General features: G+C 33.2%; 2 protein-coding genes across 2 annotated transcripts; both read left to right on the forward strand.

Moving 5' to 3' along the window:
* The first annotated feature begins 1,480 nt into the window (after positions 1 to 1,480).
* Positions 1,481 to 6,099, forward strand: LOC116109792 (dolichyl-diphosphooligosaccharide--protein glycosyltransferase subunit 1B-like). Its single transcript, XM_031396017.1, has 8 exons — positions 1,481 to 1,753; positions 2,151 to 2,195; positions 2,594 to 3,225; positions 3,708 to 3,855; positions 4,074 to 4,253; positions 4,373 to 4,441; positions 4,620 to 4,709; positions 5,642 to 6,099. The coding sequence occupies exons 1-8, from the start codon at positions 1,640 to 1,642 to the stop codon at positions 5,762 to 5,764; spliced, it is 1,401 nt and encodes a 466-aa protein (XP_031251877.1). The 5' UTR covers positions 1,481 to 1,639; the 3' UTR covers positions 5,765 to 6,099.
* Positions 6,100 to 9,455: 3,356 nt separating this feature from the next.
* Positions 9,456 to 14,927, forward strand: LOC116109796 (protein ENHANCED DISEASE RESISTANCE 2-like). Its single transcript, XM_031396022.1, has 20 exons — positions 9,456 to 9,946; positions 10,982 to 11,056; positions 11,179 to 11,232; positions 11,325 to 11,390; positions 11,466 to 11,527; positions 11,745 to 11,875; positions 11,952 to 11,998; positions 12,082 to 12,182; positions 12,299 to 12,394; positions 12,460 to 12,524; positions 12,617 to 12,688; positions 12,848 to 12,994; positions 13,083 to 13,384; positions 13,514 to 13,574; positions 13,671 to 13,846; positions 13,930 to 14,031; positions 14,130 to 14,324; positions 14,424 to 14,519; positions 14,600 to 14,701; positions 14,774 to 14,927. The coding sequence occupies exons 1-20, from the start codon at positions 9,791 to 9,793 to the stop codon at positions 14,864 to 14,866; spliced, it is 2,199 nt and encodes a 732-aa protein (XP_031251882.1). The 5' UTR covers positions 9,456 to 9,790; the 3' UTR covers positions 14,867 to 14,927.
* Positions 14,928 to 24,115: the final 9,188 nt, after the last annotated feature.

The following is a 24,115-nucleotide window of genomic DNA, read 5'->3' on the forward strand; positions in this document are numbered from 1 at the left end:
ATTTTTAAACAAATGATTTTATAAAATTATCTTAGAATGTACGCTTATACAAAAGAGGAATTTTCTCAAAAATAAAAATAAAAAACATTTTTTTATTAATTTATATAAAAATGCTCAAAGAGTGAGTTTAGTTTAGGGAATGTTGTATTATAGAAAGATAGATTACCGCGTTTGGTTGGGGGTTATATAGGATTTTTAAAGTTATGTCATCTTATATTACTTGATTATCACGTTTGGTTGTCAAATAATATAAGATTTTAATAATCTTTCAATACCAATAATAGTTACTGTTGGTAATATTTAAAGTAATCTGATAACCTCAATTTTCTTAGATATGGTAAGATTACTTGGTTATTTTATTTTTGTTACAATTTTATCTCTTATTAATAAATCTTTTGAACAATAATGCCCTTGTTTTAAAATCAATTTACATGAATCTGCCTTTTACAATTTTACCCTAATTAGTTAACTTTTTTGATAAAATTATCCTTAAATTCAAAACAAATTGTAGTCCACCCGAGCCACCACCCCTAGCCACTTGCGGCTGTCGTCTACTAGCAACCAATGTCGGCAGCCAACAGTCGCCACTGTAACAACACACGGAAGGCCAGAAATGGTTGTTGTGGGCCAATATAGCCATTTCCAGCCAGAGATCTAAACGAAAATGGCCAGATCGTAACAGATTTGGCCGAAAAAAGGTCAGATCGATGAATTTGGCCGAAAATGACCTTATTAGATCTGGCCGGAGATCTATCCATTTTTGGCCAGATCTTTGGTCGAAAATGACCATATTGGCGCACGGAGGCCATTTCCGGCCTTCCGTGCACCATTAGGTTGCCAACTGCCAATGGCCGGCGGTGGTTGCCGACAACCGATAGTGGCTGGGTTGGTGGGGGTGCATTGTTGATTTTTCAAACTTTTATTATGAGGTTGTTTTTGTTAAGTTTTTAAATGTAGGGGGTTATATTAATAATCTAAAAATAATATTTAATTAAAGGACAATTCAGTAATTTAAATAACATGCCCATCAATTTATTCCTCTCAACCAAACATATTAATATAACATACCTACCAATTTATTTCAATCAACCAAACACATTTCCTTAAACATTCTCAATAATGTTCAATGTAATTTTTTTTTCCATTAATATAACATTCCCAGTAATACAACATTTTCTGAACTAAATGCACCATGAAGGTTATTGTAAATGTTTAAGGAAATATGTTTGGTTAGGGTATAATAAATTGATGGGTATGTTATATTGATATATTTTATTGAGAATAATAAATTAGTGGGTATGGTATTTAGATTACTAAATTATTTTCCTCTTTAAATATTAATATATTATTATTTTTTAAATCTTTTTCTTTTTTTATCCCTACATTTGAGATTCTGCATTTCTGCTAAGTGCTAACTGCGAAAACACCCCATATTATAAAGTTAAAATATGTCCTACTCTCTTTCGCTCAGTCCAAACTGGATCCAATCCAAACAACAAGCCCATGGCCATACCCAACCCGAAAATAAGGTCCAGTGACCAATCCCCAGTTCTTGTATACAATCAATCTCCTCTTCAGTCTTCACGGTTACTCGTCAACTACGCGAGAAGAAGAAGAACCAGCCACAGAAGCTGCACCAATGGGGGTTCTGTTAATTCCGAGATTGACCCTTACCCTAACAATCATATCCCTTTTCATAGTTCTCTCCAGATCTTCTTCCCAAGAGATCCTTATCAACAATGCTGAGCGTAGAGTAAGCTCGATTATTCAATTTCGCCTTTTTAATCTCCTATTTTTACCTGATTTTTTGGGATGTTGATTAGGGTTGTTTTTTTTTTGTTTTCTACGTGGGTTTTGTATGTGCATTTGTTTATGTTTGATTGTTGATTAATGCGTCATTTATTTGTTTGAGCGAGATAATTCTATTATAATAGTGGATTTTAGTCACTAATTTATATTTTCTTTTGTTGAAAGTTGATGATGCATTTGATCCCAAATGTTTTTTTGATTTAGAAATGAACACCACAATATATATGTATTGTGTTGATATTTTTAAGCCTTATTTCTTTTTGTGTAAGGTTTTGCTTCTTAAATTGGGCGCAAGATCGCTTGTTCTGATTATTGCTGTTTTTTTGTTGATTATTATGCAGATTGATTTGAGTACGCACATCGTTAAGGTCTTTTTGACTCTGAAGGTATTTCCTTGAATTATTGCTATAATTAAACTTTTTTGGATATAAATGCCATTTGAGGTTAAGTTTCTTGTTTAGTTTTCTTCATGGTGCTTCAAATGTACTTCGCAGTCGGTATTTTTCTTCCTTGAGTAGTTTCAGTCCTGAATCATTTTTTCAGGTTTTGTTTGGATTGTTGAAGTTTCGGTTTGAGTGTTATGCACCAAATTCTACAAAATTCAATTTCAAATTTTGATGCATTTATAAAATTGAATTTAGCCATAATTAGTTGCTAAATCTCGAAGCTGTTGTCAGGGTGAGGTTTGAATGGTTAAATTTCTCGATATCTATATATTTCATATTTTCATCCTACTAATTGCATATGGATTAACATGTATGTTGAATTGATGAGTTTCTTTCAGGTTGAGAATATTGGGACAAACGCTGTTTCAGAAATCCTTCTTGCTTTCCCACCTACTCAAGCTGATCATCTGGCGTTTGTTGAAGCGTTAGCAACTACTGGAAAACGAAAGAAGAAAACTTATGTGCCTCTTGTTGTAAAACCAACAGAGCTACCCGATGCACCAAATGAAACTAAATATTTCAGTATTTCATTGGTTAATCCATTGAATTCAGGTGACACTACAACACTGGAAGTGCTCTATGTATTTACTCACTCTCTAGAGCCTTTCCCAATGGAGATAAGCCAATCAGAATCTCAGTTGGTATATTACCGTGATAGTGCACTAATACTGTCACCCTATCATATTAAGCAGCAGACAACTTTTATTAAAACACCAACTACTAAGGTGGAATCATTTACTAGGCTGGATCCTACTAACCGAGCTGGTACTGAAATGAAGTACGGACCCTATGAGGATCAGCCTCCATATTCATATTCTCCAATTATTGTTCATTGTGAGAATAACAACCCCTTTGCTGTTGTGGAGGAGCTTGTACGAGAAGTGGAAATATCTCACTGGGGCAGCATTCAGATCACAGAGCATTACAAGTTGGTTCATGCCGGTGCTCGACATAAGGGCATTTTTTCAAGGTACAGTACTACAATTGGCTGGAGCTTTTTGGTCATACGTGATGCTTTCTATTATTATTCTTCTCTCTTTTTCGCACTTTGAGCTTTACTTCAGGACATATTATAGTTATTGAGAATGTCTAAGCGCTTCGTATATTCATATATAGAGAAATATATATATGAATAAAATATACAGCTTCACATGTATCTTCCTAACCCTTTGTTAATAAATGTCTGTTGTATTTTGTATCCTTAATGAGAGCTTGAAGTGACTAGAAGTTTATAAGGTGTCCATACTTTCTCAAACTTATCTCGAACTTGGATTTGGGTAGTTTCGTGATGAATCTGCCAAAATTTTAAACATTAAGGACTCTGAATCTGTGCTCCAAATTAAAAATGGGGTTTAACAGATTGGAACTTTCAGATGTATGTTTGTCAGATGATTAAGCAATATAATATTTTATTAATATTAATACTCATATTTGTGAAGTTATTTTTGGCAGGGTTGAATATCAATCTAAGCCGTCTTTTAGTGGTGTATCCTCCTTTAAACACCTCTTGGCAAGACTACCCCCAAGAGTTCACTCTGTTTACTACCGAGATGAAATAGGAAACATCTCATCATCACATTTGCGCACGGATTCTCAAAAGGTACTAAATTGTGTTTACATATGCTGGAACTTCAGAATTTGTGCATGAATTTCGTTACGTTTCCTGAATGCAGTTTCAATATAGTAGAACTGTTACATTTTAATTGAAGGCTAAAGTCACTCAAGTATGGTAGTTTTGAATTTCTCTCAATCTATGTTGGGGAAAACTACTTCTTGTTTTCATCCCTATATATTTTGATCAGTGCATGCATTTTGCAGTCAGATCTTGAGATAGAACCCCGTTATCCTTTGTTTGGAGGTTGGAAAGCCACTTTTATCATTGGCTATGGGGTTCCATTGCAAGACTTCCTTTTTGAGTCACCTGACGGTAGGCGTTACCTCAACTTTACTTTCGGCTGCCCTCTTGCTGAGTCAGTGGTTGACAAGTTGACCATCAAAGTAAGTTTATTGCTATGAGGTTGCTTTCCTATTCGATTGTTCTACATTGTTGCTTCCGTCCTTCTTATTCACAAATGCTGGAATGTAAATTTACTAATACAGGAACTATGTTGTTTCAGGTTGTGCTGCCCGAGGGATCAAAAGATCCTTCTGCTGTTGTTACTTTTCCAGTGGAGCAACATCTGGAGGTAATTATTCCTAATACCAAGTTTGTGCACATACACGGACTCATGTGCACAAAAGCCGATCTTTTGATTGTTGACCCTAGTAATTCATTGCAGGATTCATTGTTCTTTTTGCTCTGTTGTTTAGTCAAAGTATTGTATTCTATGGCTCAGAGATGTCTTCATGTCTTTTTTTTTGCAGACCAAGTATTCTTACCTTGATGTCGTAGGGAGGACCGTGGTGGTTCTGGAAAAGAAAAATGTTGTTCCCATGCACAACACTGTTTTCCAGGTGATTTCTCAATTCTTTGTGTTAAGCATGCTCCTTCCCAAATATTCATTACACTGTTGCTATCTCGATCTTTCTTTATATAGGACATATTGGTGTATTAAATTTATGCACCTTTTAAAGAATGACTTAAAATTTATCTTGACTTCTTTATAGGGACTGGATTTGGGCAATGGAAAATTGACATGGTTTAACCTTTATTTGTGGTGTTTGTATTAATGGATCCGAACTAGAATTGTTAGAGGCTACATGTCGCTTTTGATGTTCCAATTTCTTGGATGGTGCATGATATTTCTGGATGCTTGGCTGCTTATGTGTCATGCTATTTATGCTTTTACCATGATGGGCATTCCCTAATTGCATCCTGCCAGTTATTTTATGATGAGGCCCCTAATATGCTGGTTTATGGTAGGAGACATAAGGGTGCGAAGTAGAGGATTTTGGGTAGCTAGCAAGAAGGTTCTTTGTGCGTGAGGTTTGTTTAGGAGGGACAGATGGCATTAGGGGAATGGGTGATTGAGATGTCAGTAGAATAAAAGGAGAGGCAGGGAGATTTGAGAGGATATTCAAAAAAGAGAAAAGTGGAGAGTGGGAGGTTGCTGGCCCTCGAAGTCCAGCACTATTTGGGAGGAGTTGGCCCTCGAAGACCAACATTATTTCTGATTTCTTTTGTTTAAATTTTTCTATTCCTTTTGAATGTGCTATTGGTAGTGATTGCTAAGTTTAATTCTTCTGTGTACTTGGTTTGCGAGATTATAAATAGACTTGACTATTATTTTCTGGGTTTGGCTACTGTTTGTTGATATTTTTTTGGGTTGACTCGAGTGTTGTTGCTGTTATTGTTGTGGTTTGATTGAGTTTTGGAAGGTATCCATCATTTTATATTCCAGGAAAACTATTGACTGGGTACTTTTTTCTCATATTTCTTGTGGCAGGTGTATTACACGTTCAACCCAATCTTCATGCTTGCAGAACCACTAATGCTGACTTCTGTATTTTTCCTGTTTTTCGTGGCCTGTGTAGCTTACCTACACATTGATCTTTCTATACGCAAATGATTTTAAATCGTGGTATATCTGAAGGTATTCTTGTGCAACTATGCAGTTGTGCATTACACATGACATCTTTACTCTGTAGCTTGGAATAGTTAGTTGCTTCAATGTTGTTAACCCAAAGGGACTGAGCTTATCAGGAGCTAGAATTTGCCGGATCATTTGTGTGCTAAAAGGGTTTTGAAACTGTTGTTTATGAAATTAGTCTGCAATAGAATTTTGTGTTAGCAATCGGCACTTGAGGCCGTTTGCATTTTTTGGATTATACTTTTGGCTCAAGATAAGAAATATGTAAGGTTCTGGTTTGACAGTGAAATAACATGTTATAGGATCTGGTATGACATAGAACTATATGAGAAAATGTTAGAAATGTTTAGAGAACAATTTTTTTAATCTTAAAATATTTGGGCCTTGAGATGAGATTGTTAGTAGTATCCCAAAAACTTTCCTTCCATTTGCTGGCTGGCAGAGTTCATTCCCAAATAACATCCTAAATAATGTTTTGTCTTATGTGGCTCTGAACTATCATCTACAACCTCAATTTTCATTTATACATTAAAGTAAAATAATATAAGACAATATATCACTTGGGTGAGAAAATTTGGGAAGCAAGATATCATTCTAAAACTAAAACAAAAAATAACCGTGTAGAAGTGAATCAATAACTCTTACTCCAGGGTTGGTCTGTGTGTTAAGAATGTTTGTTTTTTTCATAACTTTTTAGATTCAAACCACTTTAGGATCACTTATAATATTTATGGTTTATTTGAAACATTGGTTTATATATATTTAATGGGTTTTGAGGATTAGTTAGAGTGTGTAAATTAGTTCGAATACTTTAATTATCCCGGAAAAAAAAAAAAAATCAGAAACTCTTATAAGAAGGGAACACTCTAGATGTGTGAATTTGTTGACTGTTATGCCAAGTTAAATGATAAATGAACGTACACAGGTGTCATATCTTGAAGGTATCAATTGAATCTTTCATTTAAGGCTTAAGCAGACCGCCCTTAGGGTTCTTTATCTGATCCATGGCTGCACTGGTGAAACTGTCAGCGTGTCAGCTTCATTTCTCACACATTAATATTCCTAACCAAGAACCACCCCTATTTAATGTTCCCATAAACTCAAAGATGACACACAAACCTACTTTGGGCCAGCCATGTCCATTATTTCACTTGACTTTAAGCTCCCAATATTGACTTCTTTCTTTTAGTATAATGACAGCAATTTTGTTTGTTTTCAGATACACACAATTCATAAAAAAATTCACCCTTATTCTATATATTTATAGTAGGCTAATATTTTTAAAATTTATTAATATTTGAAGCATTTTCACTCTTTAAATGATAAAACAAATTTATTATTATTATTATTAGAAAAACGATAATCTCAACTCATTGGGTCAAAAATATTATAAAAAAAAAGTGCAATAATTGTTAGAAATGATGGGAAAGAGTGTGATTTAAGAAGAAAGTAAATTAAAATTAAAAACCAAGTTGTTGCAGCGTTGCAGGCCATCACTGCAGCCTTAAATCTTAATTATCTTTAATTGCTAATTATAATCTAATCACCCTTGTCCCTTTTGTTTCAAACTAATTGAAAACATAATATTATAAAATCCCAATATAATTAAGGATTCTCTTAACCACATAAAGATATTAAAAACCCAAAAAAAAAAAATTTAATTTCAATGCATATCATCAGTGAAAAAAAGAACATATTTTCATCAAAATCAGTTTTTTTTGTTTTTTTAGTATCCTTACATGTACTGCAAGACAACCCTAAAATTAATATATCAATAGATTAAGTATTAAATAAGTAATATGCCGCGGCATGGTAACCCATGTTATGAATATCATTATTGTCTAAATATGAATATCATTATAATGTCAAAATTAAATTATTAATTAATTATTAAAAAAAAAAAAAAAAAAAAGCAAGCAACTATACTCATTTGCTTCTATTCAAGTCGAGACAAACAACATAGATAACCCAACTAACTAGTTAATAATAAAATGGTGCCTTATGGGGCATAGGGGATTTACCCATTGTTAACTCCAGGCTTTAAGAGTTAGTTGAGTTGTACGACAGTCGCTCGAACACCCTAATAATAAAAAAATAATAATAATAAATAAAATAAAATGGTCTTATGGGTCTTCTTATAAGGAATAATAACTGGTACTTGTTTTAAAAAAGACATATTAATTAATTAGAATTAGGGATCTAGAATATATGTAAAGTAATTAACAAGGCATAACATTCTTTTACTCTAAAGTATGTACCATGTCATTTGTCAATTGATTGATCAATTTGACAAGATTTTGGTACAACGACAAGTCATTTTGGTACTCCATTTAGAAATATAGATTGAGAAGATTTTGGGTGGACTTGATTTAGTAAACCATTTTGATTTATTAATTAAACATTACCCACCACCCATGTTTACTACCTTTTATAAGTCAATTATACCCTTTTATTTTCTTAGTATTATGCTATCAATGCCAAAATAAAAATCATTATATTAACTTTAATTAATCATGCTGTTGATACAAAATTTGCACCAACTAGAGCGATCTGATTGACCTTGGTAGAATCGGAACGGATGCGTGCGTAATTACGGGTAACTAGCAATATAATGAATCGAAAACAATAAAGTAAAGAACACAGAGAGTTTTTAAAGTAGTTCGGCGAGTTATACTCTTGTGTCTACGTCTATTATTCTTTGTATTTGATGTGAGAGCTTACAATAATAATCATATAACAATTTACTAACCCTTTTCTCATTGTTGGAGGGGGTTTATATTCAGATTTTGTACAAAAGAAAAAACGAAAATAAAAGGATTACAATTAAAATTGAAATGTAACTCTGATATTCTTGCAATTGAGTATTGAGATTGCGCCAAGATTGCTATCGATCTAATCCCTTTCGAGATATCTGGGATCTGAAGTTATCTGTGAGCTAATTAAACAACTGTAGGGATTGGTTGCGACTAACCTCGACGAGCTTATGCTGAGTCGGACAATCGATTAAGTCGAATTAACTCTAGATTGAGCTATAACCTCACAATTCTCAAAGTTTGACAAAAAATCACACACAACACATACAATTGTTAAATGATTTATCTAAATCAAATAATTTGTTTTGCTTTTAACAAATTAATTAATTACTTGTTTATTTGACAAAAATATAATTAATGGCATTAATAATTAGTTAAAATTAGTTATCTAATCTGTCAATTCTATATGTAAATTGGTCATAATCATCATCATGAATTGGAAATATTAATAATAATGAGTGTACCAAATAATGGGTGCAATTTTATGGTTATAATGATGTGTAATTAGAACTAGACAGATCATCAAAATCATTATAGAAAAATATATATATAATTACTCCAAAATTAGATATTTAAAAAATTGAGGAAAAATAAAACACAATAAAAATGAACTTAAATTTAATGAGAAAAAGGGCATGAAAATTAATTTTTGACATATAAATTCCTTCGAATTTAAAAAACTCTGAATAATAATGATAATAATCCAACTGTAAAATTTTTCATTTATTAAAAATAGAAAAAAAAAAAAAAAGTTAAAAGAAGGAGGGCATTTTGGTAATTTAAAGATTGAAAAACAGTGTCGTGAATTTCAGTCATAAAAGGCAACAAAATCGGTTGTTTTGGAAACAAGAAAAACAGAAACAAAGAAAGCAGAACCTAGAAAATCCAAAAAGATTTTCCAAAAACTTGGTTCTCTGTTTCCCTTAGGTGGGAACGGAGGTTCTTTTGTATCTGAAATCTTTCTTTCTCTCTTTATTTGCATTAAATATAACATAAAGTTTTGTTGTATTTTGTGTTAATTTGCATAAATAGCCTTCTTGGTGATTTCTTTACGTGAAAGCTTCCAAGAAGAGAATAAAAGATTCAAGAGACAGAAGAAAGACTACTGTGTTATGGATCCTTGTTGATGAAAAATTTATAACAAGAACCAATAAAGTTTGGTTTTTGTATTCATATATTTTTGATCAGATAGATGGATGCCACGGGAGGAACTGATAATAAAATGGAAGGATGGTTGTATTGCATTCTTGTTAATCGCTTTGGCCTGCAAATCTCACGTAAAAGATACTTCATTCTTCAAGATAATTGCCTCAAATGTTACAAAACAACACCCCTTTCAAACAAAGAGGTATTTTTTCTTTCTAAATTTTTTAATGTGTTTTATATTGCATGCATTGATTTGTGTTGTTGGTTGTTTCAATTTTTGGCCTTAATGAAAGAACCCTTTTGGCAGTTTTCTGAATTTTTTTTTCCTCTTTCATATGTAATTGTAATGTGTTGCTGAATTCGAGGCTTGTTTGTTTGAATTTTGATCTTTGTAGAGATAATGACGTTCTACAATATCTCTTCCCTTCTCTTTTTGTTTTTGTAGTTAATTTGGTTTTGTTTTGTTTTGGCGAAAATTGGTGAGCTGACATATGCATATGAAGATATATATATATATAGGCCAATTTATGATGTGTTTCGTTTTTGTTTGGATTTGCGTTTTATATTACTTTTGACTTTTCTGAACTTTTTCATGGTCAAAAGTGTAGAACTGATGTAAGGAAAACAGGAAAAAGTGAGGAATTACAGGAATTTGAGCTCTCTATATTCAATCTAGAGAGAAGTATTTTCCTTTTTTTGTGTCATAATTATAAGAATGTGGTTGAAGGTGATCTTTATTCATTTTTTTACATCTGGGTTGTGCTAAACTGGTTTAATAACATAAATACAGAGAGCAACTTGTGATTTCTTAATTCTAAAATTGTAAGATAAGTCCTACGCTTTCGGTGATGAAATCGAAGCGGGTTGTCCGAGATGGTTAATTTAAGAAAAAATTTATCTTCAAATTTGATGTTGTTGTGGAAAAACTAGTTGGTTTTTTAGATCATTTAGGATATTATGTTTACCACCATCAAATGATGAAGCATGTTTAACATGTCCATCATAAACTTGGAAATAATAAATAAAAGACCAACTTGAAGCTGCTGTCAATGAACAGCTCAATTCATAATTATGAACTTTTTGACAATACCTTTCAATGGCAAACAAGTAGAGCTCGAGTTAATTTGTAATGGAATGGCATACCTAATTTTGCACTGAAGTTTGGACTATTGAATATTGATGATATTGAATAATGATAATCTCTTAAATGGAATAACTGAAATGTTTCATCTGCCAGGAACCAGTTAGAAGTGCAAAGATAGACTCTGGCATTAAGGTTACCGACAATGGAAGAGAGAACATTCATAGAAAAGTATGCTACTTAAATGCACATTTATTTATAAGCACTGATTTGTCGATTTTTATATGGCCCTGTGAAAGATATGTTTCTTCTTTTTCTAATTTTATCTCTGTAAAATTGTTTATAATTTACAGGTGTTGTTCATTTTTACCATTTATAGTACTTCAAATCACAATGAACAGCTTAAGGTGTGGTGAATTAAGACTAAATATATGCATACATATATATGAATGATATTGTATATATTGGTTCATAAGCTTTGAAATTACTTTTGTTTTAGTTGGGAGCAAATAGTTCAGAAGAGGCAGCAAAATGGATTCGCTCAGTAAAGGATGCTGCAATAAAGGTTCCAAAAACTTGTAACCCGCCACTATGTTTATGTGTAATTTGTGCAAAACTTCACCTTTAAGTGTACTTTCAGGAGTGTCCGTGGCCATCACGGGATCTTGTTGCTGTTTCTAAAAAGAGATGGCCATCGTTAAGGTATAGCAGTTGTCCGGCAGCATCTTGATTTCTGATTACGGATTTGGTCATCTTATTTTGTGTTTGAATATGTTCTGAGGAAGAATCAAACCATTCTTCTCGTGATTGTATAATATATATTTTCTTTGTATTCGCTTTCACTATGTTGTATGCGTTATATGTTCTGGAAATCAATTGGACTTGTTTAGCCTCTTTCTTATGAAATTTAGTACTGTAGGCTGCATGGTTTCAGAAGCAGCGAAAGTAAAACATCTATAGACTGGACGGTTAGCTCGTCCGTTCACACAGAGGCAATGACATCTGATGTAATTGCACCTTCCCCATGGAAAATTTTTGGCTGTCAAAATGGTAAGAATTTTAAGTTCCTCTCCAGCTTTCCCAGTGGACAAGTGCATATATATTGATAATTGGGTTACATATGAAGGTCTGCGGCTTTTCAAAGAAGCAAAAGATTCTGATTCTCGTGGGAAGGTAGGTTGCTCTCCTAGCCCTAATCATTGATAGTATACTTTGGGATTTTCTTTCAAGAAAATAATAAATATTTCTTTGATCAGCATTGGGATGATCATCCAGCAATAATGGCAGTTGGTGTGGTTGATGGAACTTCAGAGGCCATTTTTCGAACGCTTATGTCACTTGGTTCCTCAAGAACGGAGTAAGATTGTTAGATTGTTCATTAATCATCTTAAATTGAAGTTATGGTACAATGAAAAGCTTGGCCACGCCCAAAACTCATTATATTCCAGAGGTTAATGTATGAGTATCTTGCAGATGGGACTTCTGTTTGTATCGTGGTAGCGTCGTTGAACACATTGATGGTCATACAGATATTGTTCACAAACAGTTATACAGTGGATGGCTACCTTGGTAAGGCTCATAACTTTAAATAGAATACGTTAATAATATGCTTTTATTAACACATTCTTATGCAGGGGAATGAAACGAAGAGATTTACTGGTGCGTCGATATTGGAGAAGAGAGGAAGATGGCACATATGGTACTAATGATCTGCCGCGATTTCAATATACCATGAAGTTTTCCAATTTATTATTTGCATACTCTGACATTCTTTGTTTGTTTATGTTACAGTAATTCTTTACCATTCTGTGCGTCACAAGAAATGTCCGCAGCAGAAAGGATATGTTCGTGCTTGCTTTAAAAGTAACGTATGCTATGAGTTCGGAAATTTGATGTGTTCACTTCTTAGTTCTGCTAGAACAAAAATGTCTCTCGATTATATGTGTTCATATTCAGTGTAGAAGTTGTTCATTTATTTGTTCAAGTTAAATACGTTTTTCATTTTATATCCTGTCCATGCAGGTGGAGGATTTGTAATAACTCCTGTTAACAAAGGCAAAAAATCGCTTGTAAAACACATGCTTGCTGTTGATTGGAAATACTGGAAATTGTATCTGAGTCCATCGTCTGCAAGATCCATAACCATTCGTATGCTCGAGAGAGTTGCAGGTACCCTTCTAACAAAGTTACATGTTCTATTCATTTAAACTTCTGTAATTTGGAATACAGATAACCATCTTTGATTTGCATTCTGCAGCATTGCGGGAGCTATTCAGAGCCAAAGAAGGAGACAGTCCCTGTGAATATTCATATAAAGAGTCGGCAAGAGATATTGAATTCCTTCAAGATACTGAAGCAGCATTGAAAAGTGAAGAGGAAAAGTCAGAGAAAGATGTTACAACCATAGATGAATTAGAGAAACCGTCTCCTCCTCGTGCAAGTTTGATGAGCATGAATGATAACTCGGATGAGTTTTTTGATGTTCCTGAGGCAAGTGAAGCACCGTATCCATTGGAAAGTGATTGGTCTTTAGAATTTAGTCCTGAACTTCGCTCACGGGTACTAAAACTCTTTGCCAAGATTATCTTTCCTCAGCTTTTCTTAGGAACATTAGTTGCCACTTTTTTGTAGCTAGAGTTGTCAACTGGCAATGCTTCCTAACAATGTTTTTGGAAATGATATGAGCAGAATACGCCCCAACATAGATTAACGGCTGCAAATTTTGTGAAAAAGTTGCATGATCTTGCTGGTGAGTCCTGTTATTGTATCTTTAAGTCCGATGTTATGCATAAAACTCTTCTATTGCGTTTACTGAGAAATGCCCCGGAACTTTCTTATATGGCAGTTCAGAAAAAGGGTTACACAGACTTGCAAGAGGTGCCTAAGGATGATCTGGTGTCGTGGTCTTATGGAAACACTCTTCAAAAAGACAATAGTTGTACTTTGCCTTGCAGTTGGTCCGTAGCTGATCCTTCTGCATTTTTGCTACGTGGGGAAAATTATTTAAAAGATCATCGAAAGGTATTCTTTAGTTCTTGATATCAGTAATACATTTCTTAAACGTACTTAACAAATGTTATTCATTCTTGTTGCATTGTCCTTAGATCAAAGCAACAGGCACCTTGATGCAAATGATGGGTGCAGATTGGATGAGATCGAACCAACGAGAAATTGATCTTGGTAGTCGTCCTGGTGGTCTCGTTCAGGTTTGCTCTAGGATATTGTATTGTTAATAATCATCTCTGTAAACTTTATTGAAACACAGCTTGTAAACGCACTCAAACGTTTAATTTGATTCATTCAGAGATATGCAGAGCGAGGCGGACCAGAATTTTTCTTCATTGTTAATTTTCAGGTTCCGGGCACAACCATGCATACAATTGCACTATATTATGTGATGAAAACGCCTATCGAGGACAATCCCTTGCTGCACAGCTTTGTAAATGGAGATGATGCCTTCAGAAATTCAAGACTTAAGCTCATACCATACATATCTAAGGTCAAATATTTACTTCATTTCAGAACCCCCCAAATAATTAGAAAAAAAAAAAAAAAAATTATTCCAATGTGACATGTTGCCGGTGTTTTGGTCTCTCAGGGATCATGGATAGTGAAGCAGAGTGTAGGAAAATCAGCATGCCTTCTCGGTCAACAACTCGAAGTAAATTATTCTCGCGGAAAGAATTACTTGGAGGTAGATTACAGACCTTATTAATAAAGTTTGTGGTAGATTTTTTTAGGCGTTTGACAATTGAAAGTGCTGCAAATTTCCAGGCTATTGTAGACGTTGGATCATCGACAGTGGCAAGGGGGGTGGCCAGTCTTGTTCTTGGATATCTGAACAATTTAGTGGTAGAAATGGCCTTTTTGATACAGGTAAAAATCATTGAATTTGTTATCTATATAAACCAAAACAGTTTAGTCCTTAAAATCTAACGACATTTGCAGGGTAACACTGAGGAGGAGCTCCCAGAATTCCTGCTAGGAACATGTAGACTAAATCATCTTGATGTAACGAAATCCGTCGTAGCAAACCCTTGATTTTAACAGCCAGATAAAAATCAATTTTTCTTTTTTTTTTTTTTATTTGCTAGATTGAAGTCCAATGCAGAATGAAATTGGAAATATATATACATAGGTGCTTGCTGCATAAGTTTGTGTTTTGCTCCCAGCTAATGTAAGAGACATTGGCAGGATAACTATAATGTGGTCATAAATCTTTTATGAGAGAAATATAATTGTATATATTTTTCTTTCATTATTGCTCATCCTTCTAATTATGAAGCCAAAAATTTTATTGTATCGCATATATCTCAAGGTTCCTATAAAAATAAAATTAAAAATAAATGTTATTCTTTGCAGAGAGAATTTGTAACGTAGATCAATTTTTATACTAAACACAGATGCAAATTGTTGTGCAGTAAATTCATGAAGCACGGAGTCACGTCACATGTCATCTTTTTAGGTTAATTTTATTGACAAATTTGTCATTGTAAATTTGTATATATACTTACTTTTCACTCAGATTAAGAATTAGATTCTTAATTAATACTTTGTAAGTCGTACTTGTACACAGAGAAAACACATAAAGCAATACAATAACATTAGACGCAGGATTTGTATTCAGCATCCGAACCAAACCATTTTAAAAATCGTTTTCTTGTGTCATTGTTCAATTTCTCATTCATTCATTGATTCAATATCGAGATCACAAGTTTCATACAAACTCCTATATATTTCATCACGGATCCTATGTATTTCTCTTTGGTACAAATCACAGCATCAAAACAAATTATCATGAATATAAAAAGCAAAATTTGTGATATTTAATCAAACATGATTAGATATAAGATGTTTAATTATTTTCCTAATAATTAAGTTTAAATTTTAACTGAAAAATATTATCTCTTAATACCTAAAATTATGGGTATTAAGATGAATTTAAACTTCTAAGTTAATTTCATCTCATATTTCCCCTTTATTTTCAGATTAATTTCGTTATTATTTTACATAAAATGAAACAAAAATAACTCAAATGGTAGAGCAAAAGTAAGGAGTTTTTAGTAGCGGTTTTAAAAACACTCAACCTATGCTTGGAAGTTTATTTTTCAGTGGTTCTGACCGTTTTTTAAAATTTACATATATGTCTATCAAAATACCCCAATTTCAACCAGTATTTGAGAGTTTTGTTTTTTCAATTACAAGGTAAGAGTTTTTTATTTATTTTCTACTTATTACTATTTTGTAACTTCAAATATAATAAAGTCTCCTTATCCTTCCTCGCCATTCTTTGCAGCATCTAGAATGATTGAAAAATTGTAGCTCACTTCTCCAAGAAAGCATTAAGAAATGAGATTTTAATAAATTTTTTTTTTTATGATTGCTTAAATTTATTTTATATTTAATATGGTTGGAGACACGCATAATATGGTTAAATTGTCTTTTTTTTTTTTTTTTTGGATATAATTGAGATGGTTTTTTAGTTAATAAGGTATTTGTGGAATAAAATTTTAAAACCAATCAAAACACCCCGATTTAGGGTATTTTATAAACCCCTCAAAAATACACTACACTGGTTCTTGTGGTTTTTGAGTTAGTCAAAACCGGTGCATAAAAAATCTGGCAAATAATGGTTTTAGAATACCTCAAAACCAGTCTAACTAAAAACTCCTCCAAACCAATGGAAAAAAAACTCCCAAGAAGACCCTACATGAATGTCTAGACATATAACCATGGGTTTCAGAACAAGGCTTCAGCCTAATTACTCGGCCACCCCACTTTTATACACAATACAAGCATAAGTTTATGAACCTTTTTTAAGTTACAAAACAGTAAAAACCCTAATTTAAGGGTCAAAATTCTAAAGAGTTTTTTATCCACTTTGTCACATTTCACAAAATTTTTATTGTGTATAAATGCATATGATTTCATCTCTTAAGGGGTGTTTGGATCATATAATGTTTTATTATAGAAGTATATTATATTAACAAAAAAAAAGATCATCTTGAAGATTACTGGGAATATTCAGAAAATGTGTTTGGTTGATTCGAATAAATTAGTGAATATGTTTGGTTGGGAGGACAAATGGATGGGTATGTTATCTAGATTACTAAATTGCCCTCATTTTTAAATATTAATATAATAATTTTTTTTTTTTTTTGAAATTTTGCTAAAACTCCCAAGCCATATAAAACTTTAATTTATAGCAAAATCACCCCTATCCACCCCAAGCCACTACGGACAGCCAGCCACCCCCACCAGTTGCCGCCGGCAATTGACGGAATGGCGCACGACTGACTGTATATGTTGGTCATGCATCGGCAAAGCCGAAAATGGCCATGGATCACAAATCTATGACTGGAAAATGGCCATAGATCTGGCTGTGAAAATGTCAAATCTTTAGCCATAAAATGACATGGCCACATAAACACTAGATCTGGTCGTTTCCGGCCATGAATCTGGAAAAGGCCTTACCGGCGCACGACTAGTCAGATCCCACCGATCATGCACCATTACAGCAACTAACACCAGCAGCCAGCAGTGGTGAGTCACCACCGGTGGTGGTCTTGGGTAGCTATGGGTATTTTGTTAACTTTTAAATTTTTTTGTGGTTGGGGTATTTTAGCTAATTTCTCAAATGTGGGTTGGTTAATTGTTATTTGGTAGACATTTGAGGGCAATTGTGTCCGAAATGGATTTTAATTAAAGGCAAAATGGGAAAAAAATCATATTACTCTAGTAATATTTTAATAACACTCCCTAACAATGTAATAAGATTACCCTTCACATTACCAACAGTAACCACTATTTCAATAAAAGATTACCGTAATATTTTATTGCTTGCAAACCAAACACAAAAATCTTACAAAATAAACGAATATTATCCCAGTTATGTTATTTACCCCTAATCTAAACGACCTCTTAAATTTAATTTCTCATAGTGTCTCATGTATTCATTTGTTAAATATTTAGCTTCCAAAATATGAATTTTTTTAAATCATGTTTCAAAATTCCTTGATGTTTATGAAATAACAAATATCCACTCTCGGTAGTAAACTATTAGAATATACACAGTTATGAGTTAATGAATATTTACAAAATTGTCCTCCTACCGTTTATTATAATACCTATAATTAAATTGGTAGGCGGATTTCTATTATTTCATAAACTTCAAGGGAAATTTAATCAATAACTTATACGGGGCGTTTGGATCATATAATATTTTTTTATCTTAGTAATAAGATTACCGGAAAAAAAGATTACATTGTAGATTACCAGGTTTAAATTATTATTGTATTTGGTTCAATTGGGATGTATTAATAATTAATGTATTTGGTTGATAGTAATAACAGATGTCTTGAAATACCTTTTACTAAAATGCCCTTTAGATGATTACTAGATATAAATAATTAAGGGTTTGTTTGTTTTATTATTTGAAACCTTATTCTTTATCATATTCCCAGAATAATTATTTGTTTAATTATTACTTTTTTGTTTAATTATTTTGGGAAATACTATTCTATTTTTTAATTATTTTTAAACCCCTTAAGTTTATTAACTTAATTAAACACCCCTAGAAAAGAAAAGTATAAAAATTAACAAAAACAACCCCACTCATCCATAGTTGCCAGATTCTGGCAACCACCATTAATGGTGGTCGGAATCTGTCACAACGGCTTAAAAACGATCGAAAATGGTCGTTTATTCACGGATCTGGCCTTTTCCGGCTAGATCCGTGGTGGATCTGGTCGAAAGGGTCAGATCTGGCTGTCAGCGATGGCCAAAGAAATGGTCGTCGTTGATGGTTAATGACGGCCAACTCTTGGCCGTCGTTGACGGTCAACGACGGCCAACTCTTTGACCGTATCTGACGGCCAACTCTTTGACCGTATCTGACGGCCAGATCTGACATTTTCCGGCCAGATCCATGGTGGATTTGGCCGGAAAAGGCCATATCGGTGCATAAACCGCCAGATTTGACCACTCTGAGTCGTAACGGTAGATTCCGACCATATTTCGGCGGTGGTGGCCAAAATCTGGCACTGTGGTGGTGGGGGTGTTTTGTCATTGTACAAATTTGGTGTTTTGTAATTATTAACCAAGCCAATGATATTTTCGTCTGCATAATATACTATTTAGGGGCAAGATTGGACATAAATTATGATTACCCGGTAACGTTTTAATAACAGCCTCCCATGAGGTACAAATATTCCCGGCAATTTACCCCCCTTTAAGCACTGTTTGTCATCTTTTTTTCCCGTAATTTTTTTTTATAAAAATGCCAAACACAGTAATCTGCTAAATTAAACAAATATTACCCTTGTTAAACAATTTAAACCCGATCCAAACGGCCCATAAATGTATAAAATTTTATCTCTTAAATTTAATTTTTTTGTAGCCCCGTCATTTTTTAAAACATTACACACTTCTGCTCAGGGGTGAAATTGAGTCGAGTCGAGTATCTGACTACTCAAACTTGACTCCATTGTTACAGTAGCGAATTCAAGTTCGAATTTGAGCCTGGCCGAGCCTAAGAAATCAAGTTTAAACTCAAAGTCGGTACTTGAAATTTGAATTCGAACTCTTATAATCGAGTTTTAATTGAGCTTTTCGAATTGAGTTGTACCGTGATCAAACTCGAGTCAAATCAGTATTCGAGCTTGAGCTCAACTCAACTATTGTCGAGCCGAGCTCGAGTTGCTCGCAAGTGGCGTGGCTCGATTTTCACCCCTACTTAGCTTCCCAAATAAAGATTCATTTTTTGTGCTTGGACCTTCTTGGATTATACTTTTGGGCCCATCAAATGATGACTCCTTGGGTGGAAAAATCAGACACATGGAAGTGCTTCCAAATAGCCAAACAACAAATAAAGCCATAAATTTGAAGGGATTCAGAAGCGCTTCTCAAGTTAATTTCATTTGACAGATACATTGCTCCAACCCTCATAAATTTTCCGCCAATTGCCATAAAGAAGCGTGGGATGCCCCTCCCGTTCCCAATCATGTCCTTTATGAGGAAACACTCCCACTATACCCTCCCAAAACAAAATCCAAATTCATACATGCCATGGGCAAGATCGTCATTCCACTTATCTGTCATCACTCATCACCTTGAATCAAAAAAATAAAATTCGGATCGTCGTCGTCCCCACGTTGTGTCCTATGATTGAGGCACCCACGTGTCACGTGGCCTCACTCCATTTAAAATAATTTCATTTTCAAGGAATTTGTATTATTTTAAATCATGCTTAATTCTTAATTTTTTTTTTTTTAGCTAATCTCACATGTAACCATCCCTTTCATTGTCTTGTTCCCGGCGCTTATAACGGGTGGGACTGGGTCAAGGAGCATTACGTATAATTTTTCCAAATCACCATCACGATATCATTTGCTAATTAAATACTAAACACCACGTGGCACCATCACATGCTGCTTCTCTACGAAACAGCACACATGTTACTTGACAGCATGTCGCGGGAACGAAGAATTATTGCACATTATATTATTTAAATAAATTTGAATCTGTTATCTAATTATAAAATAAATAATTATCATCAACAAACCATTCCGTTGTACTATAGTATAATTTTTTTTATTTAAATAAAATTTCTACAATGTGTTTAACTTTTTTGTAATGAGTATCCGTAATTCTCATATATTTGACCCTTTTTTTTTAAATAAACATTTATTGATTTTATCAATAATTTAATTAATTTAACCTTAAAAAAAAATATTAACTTATCAACATTATTGCCAAATTTTGAATATTAAATAACTTAGATTGATTAAATTAAAATGAAAATAGCATTATTTTTCGAATCCAACAAATGTTTTTCACTACCAAAATGATAAGACCGGAGATTAGAACCACATTTCAAATTAATGTGTATTCACTATAAAATTAGGGTGTTTCAAAAGCGGTTAACCGTTTTTTTTAATCGAACAGGTTTTTTTTTTTGGAAAAATTCCTGAACTGAAACCGAATCGGTTTGGAGGAAAAACGATTTTCAATTAACCGGTTTTCCTTTTTTTTTTTTATAAACTTTTTTTTTTCCTAATTAAATTTAAATATAAATCATACATATCCAAATAAAATTAAACTTCATACATATTAATTGACCGCTACTAACAATACATTAAAAATATTATTATTTTTTATTTAATATATAATATATTATATTATTTTTTTATTTAATATATATATATATATAAATAACCGATTCAAAAAACCGGTTTCGGTTAACCACTTTTTTTTTCCTGGAACCGAAATTTCGGTTTTTAGAATTTTTCAAATCGTAACCGAACCATTTTTTTTGTTAACCGGTTTTTCGGTTTGGTTCGGTTTTTGTATTTTTTTAAACACCCCTAATAAAAATGTTAGACATGCTGGTTTACTATAATAAAACCCTAAATAAGAAATTAATTTTAAATTTCTTTCCAAATTTCTATTTTCGCCTAATTATAAGTAACATTATGATTAAACTATTAATCATGTGTTTAATTATATATTAATCCGATAATAAATGTCAACGGTCGAAAATCCGGGGAGGTAGTGACGTAAAACCGTTATGGATACGGAGTGACACAATTCACAAGAGTCAAAATTTAACGCACCGACGCTGCCTTATATAGTGAGTGTTTGGGAGTTTGGGTTGGGTTACCTTCGTACCCGGTAAACCAATCTGGTGTCAGCGCTTTCCACCTGTTACATCCGGTATCTCTGTCGGTGAAGCCTAGTGTCGGCACCGACACGCCAGATTTATTCCCGGTTAATATCTTTTTTATTTTTTAAGTTTTCATTGGCAGCCACTGAAAATATTAAGTGTTGACGTGGATTCTTAGGATTTGTTGCCGGTGAAAATGAGTTTTTTAACTTTTTATGTTGAGGTCTAGGGCGTGATTCCCTGTGGCAAATAGCAAGATAAGATGGTATTCCTCTTGTTAGATGTAATGGGTTCAGTGAATTGAGTAAGTACATGATTGAATGCATTTAAAACGGAGGTTACTAAACAAGAATACATATGATTCGTTTGATTAGGGCTGTGGGACCAAGTGTTGATTTAGTTTCCGTAAGTGGGAGGTACTTGATCACTAGGGCACGTGACTTACAACCCATGAAAAGTGACAATTCTTGTACCAACAAAAGCTTTAATGAATTACAACTATTTTCATTTTTTATGAAAATCAATTTAGTTAATGGTTGTTCAATTAGTTTAATTTCTGTTTCTAATTAATTAAGTTGAATTATAAATTGCAAATATAATAAATAAAATTTGATAAGTAAATTAATCCGAACAGTATTTATTCTAGAGCCATCAAGTCACATGTAATGTCATAGCTTTACGCCTAAAAGCTTTGTTATTGCCCAACTTTAGTTTTAAAGGAAAAAAAACGTTTTGAATCTCACGTTGCATCTTTTTCTTTATTCATAACTCTTATTTTTTTTTTTTTAAACAAACAAATAAGTTAGTTGAAAAATATATATAAATGGTTCAGATATTATAACTTATATATTTAATTTGAAATTTGAACAAACAATTCAATCAATTTTATTAAATTATTCGAGTATAAAGTTAGTATTAGAGTGATTTTCTTGGTATTTATACCGCTAATGCCGCTAAAAGGATTCGGAATTTCTAATTAGCTCATAAAAAACAAATTCTTTTCATAGATTTTTTTCGTTGAAAATTCAATTTCCAATCAAAGTCAAAAGCCACCGTATCATTCTAATTCTAATTCCCCTCCATTGTGGACTCATCTTTTGGACTAATCAGTAATCTCCCAACGCGTTCTGGCCCTACACAACTCTCTCAGATCATTGATTTTACGGCTGTGCACTAGTCGGTCCCACTGCACATAATCTATCCGTAGATATTTTCTTCATCATGATGGAGAGCAAGCACAAAAAGTAATAAGAACAATTCCAGTGGGACACTTTCGTCTAAAAAAGTCAGCGACGCTTACGTGGCGGTAAATGATAATTCCGAAAGGAGAAAAGTAATTAGCGTACGCGGTAGTGAATCCCGAGACAGACGTCACGTGACTATGGCCCCACGTTGCATGCTGTTCTTCACTTCACATTACGTTACTTAGCTGGACTTGAGCAAGTTTTTTGATTCTCTGGTGTGGGCTCCACGGTAACACGGTGAATCTATGTCCGCCACGTTTTTGAACGTGCATCAGTAGGCCCCGCTTTGAACATGGACCTCCCTCTCTTACCTTACTTGCCCGCACGCACGATGCACATGCCATTTCTTTTCCTCCGCTTATTGCGCAGGGTTCCGCCACGTCAGCTCCAAGAAGATTACCACAATGCTCTACCTATAATAACAATATTAGAGGTGGCAAAATCATTAATCTCCCTGTTTTAGGGTCAAAATTCAAATATCTTTCAAATAATTTTCTTTCATGATTTAAAATAGACACGATTTACTTGGAATTATTTGAATTTTTGAAATAAAAAAATCAAAAAAAAAAGAAAAAGAAAAAAAGAAAGCCACCACTGAATTAATATGTAATAAATGGATGTAGATGAGGGTAAAATTGGAATAAAATAAAAAGGAAGGTTACAATGTCATTTCTTTCATCAACCTCATATGTACGTGACAACCAACCATGTAAATCAGTGCTTGGTTAGAAGACAGTGAGAGACCAACTATACAAACAAATATTTGAATTCATCAAATTAGGTAAATATTAATTGTTTAATTAATTAAACCATCCAATGAGATTTCAAATCTTAAATTAATATATGATAGTCAAATTACCCTACTCCATAGTCTAATTAAAATACAATGGATATGCCACTAACTAAAGCTACAATGACATTATTAAACAAATTAAAATACTAAGTTTTTTATTTTTTTATTTACCATACGTTACAATATATTTTAGCAATTCCTCGTGGTGGGATGAATTAAGTACCTCAATACGGCACATACTCATGTGACATTTCTTTAGGATTTATGTACATGACCGCATATTTCTTTACCGACACTTGCTTAATGTCGACTAGGTGAAAAAAATTAGTTATTATAATAAATAATCAAATACTAATTAAAAATTATTGACTATGACCCCAAAAAAATATGCTTGTCATATGATCCTAGCACACAATATTTTTGCTTGAAAGATGTTATGTTGATGATATGTAAGGTTTGTTTTGAAGGTTCATGGTTTTTTAAATTTAATTTATATAAAAATTGAGAATTGAGAGAAACCTATTTCATGTGTCGGTGCTATTTTTTAACTCTTATTACTATTAAATTGATCGTCACGACTTAACACATGA

Source organism: Pistacia vera, unplaced genomic scaffold (assembly GCF_008641045.1).
Source record: "Pistacia vera cultivar Batoury unplaced genomic scaffold, PisVer_v2 Contig59, whole genome shotgun sequence".
Taxonomy (NCBI): domain Eukaryota; kingdom Viridiplantae; phylum Streptophyta; class Magnoliopsida; order Sapindales; family Anacardiaceae; genus Pistacia; species Pistacia vera.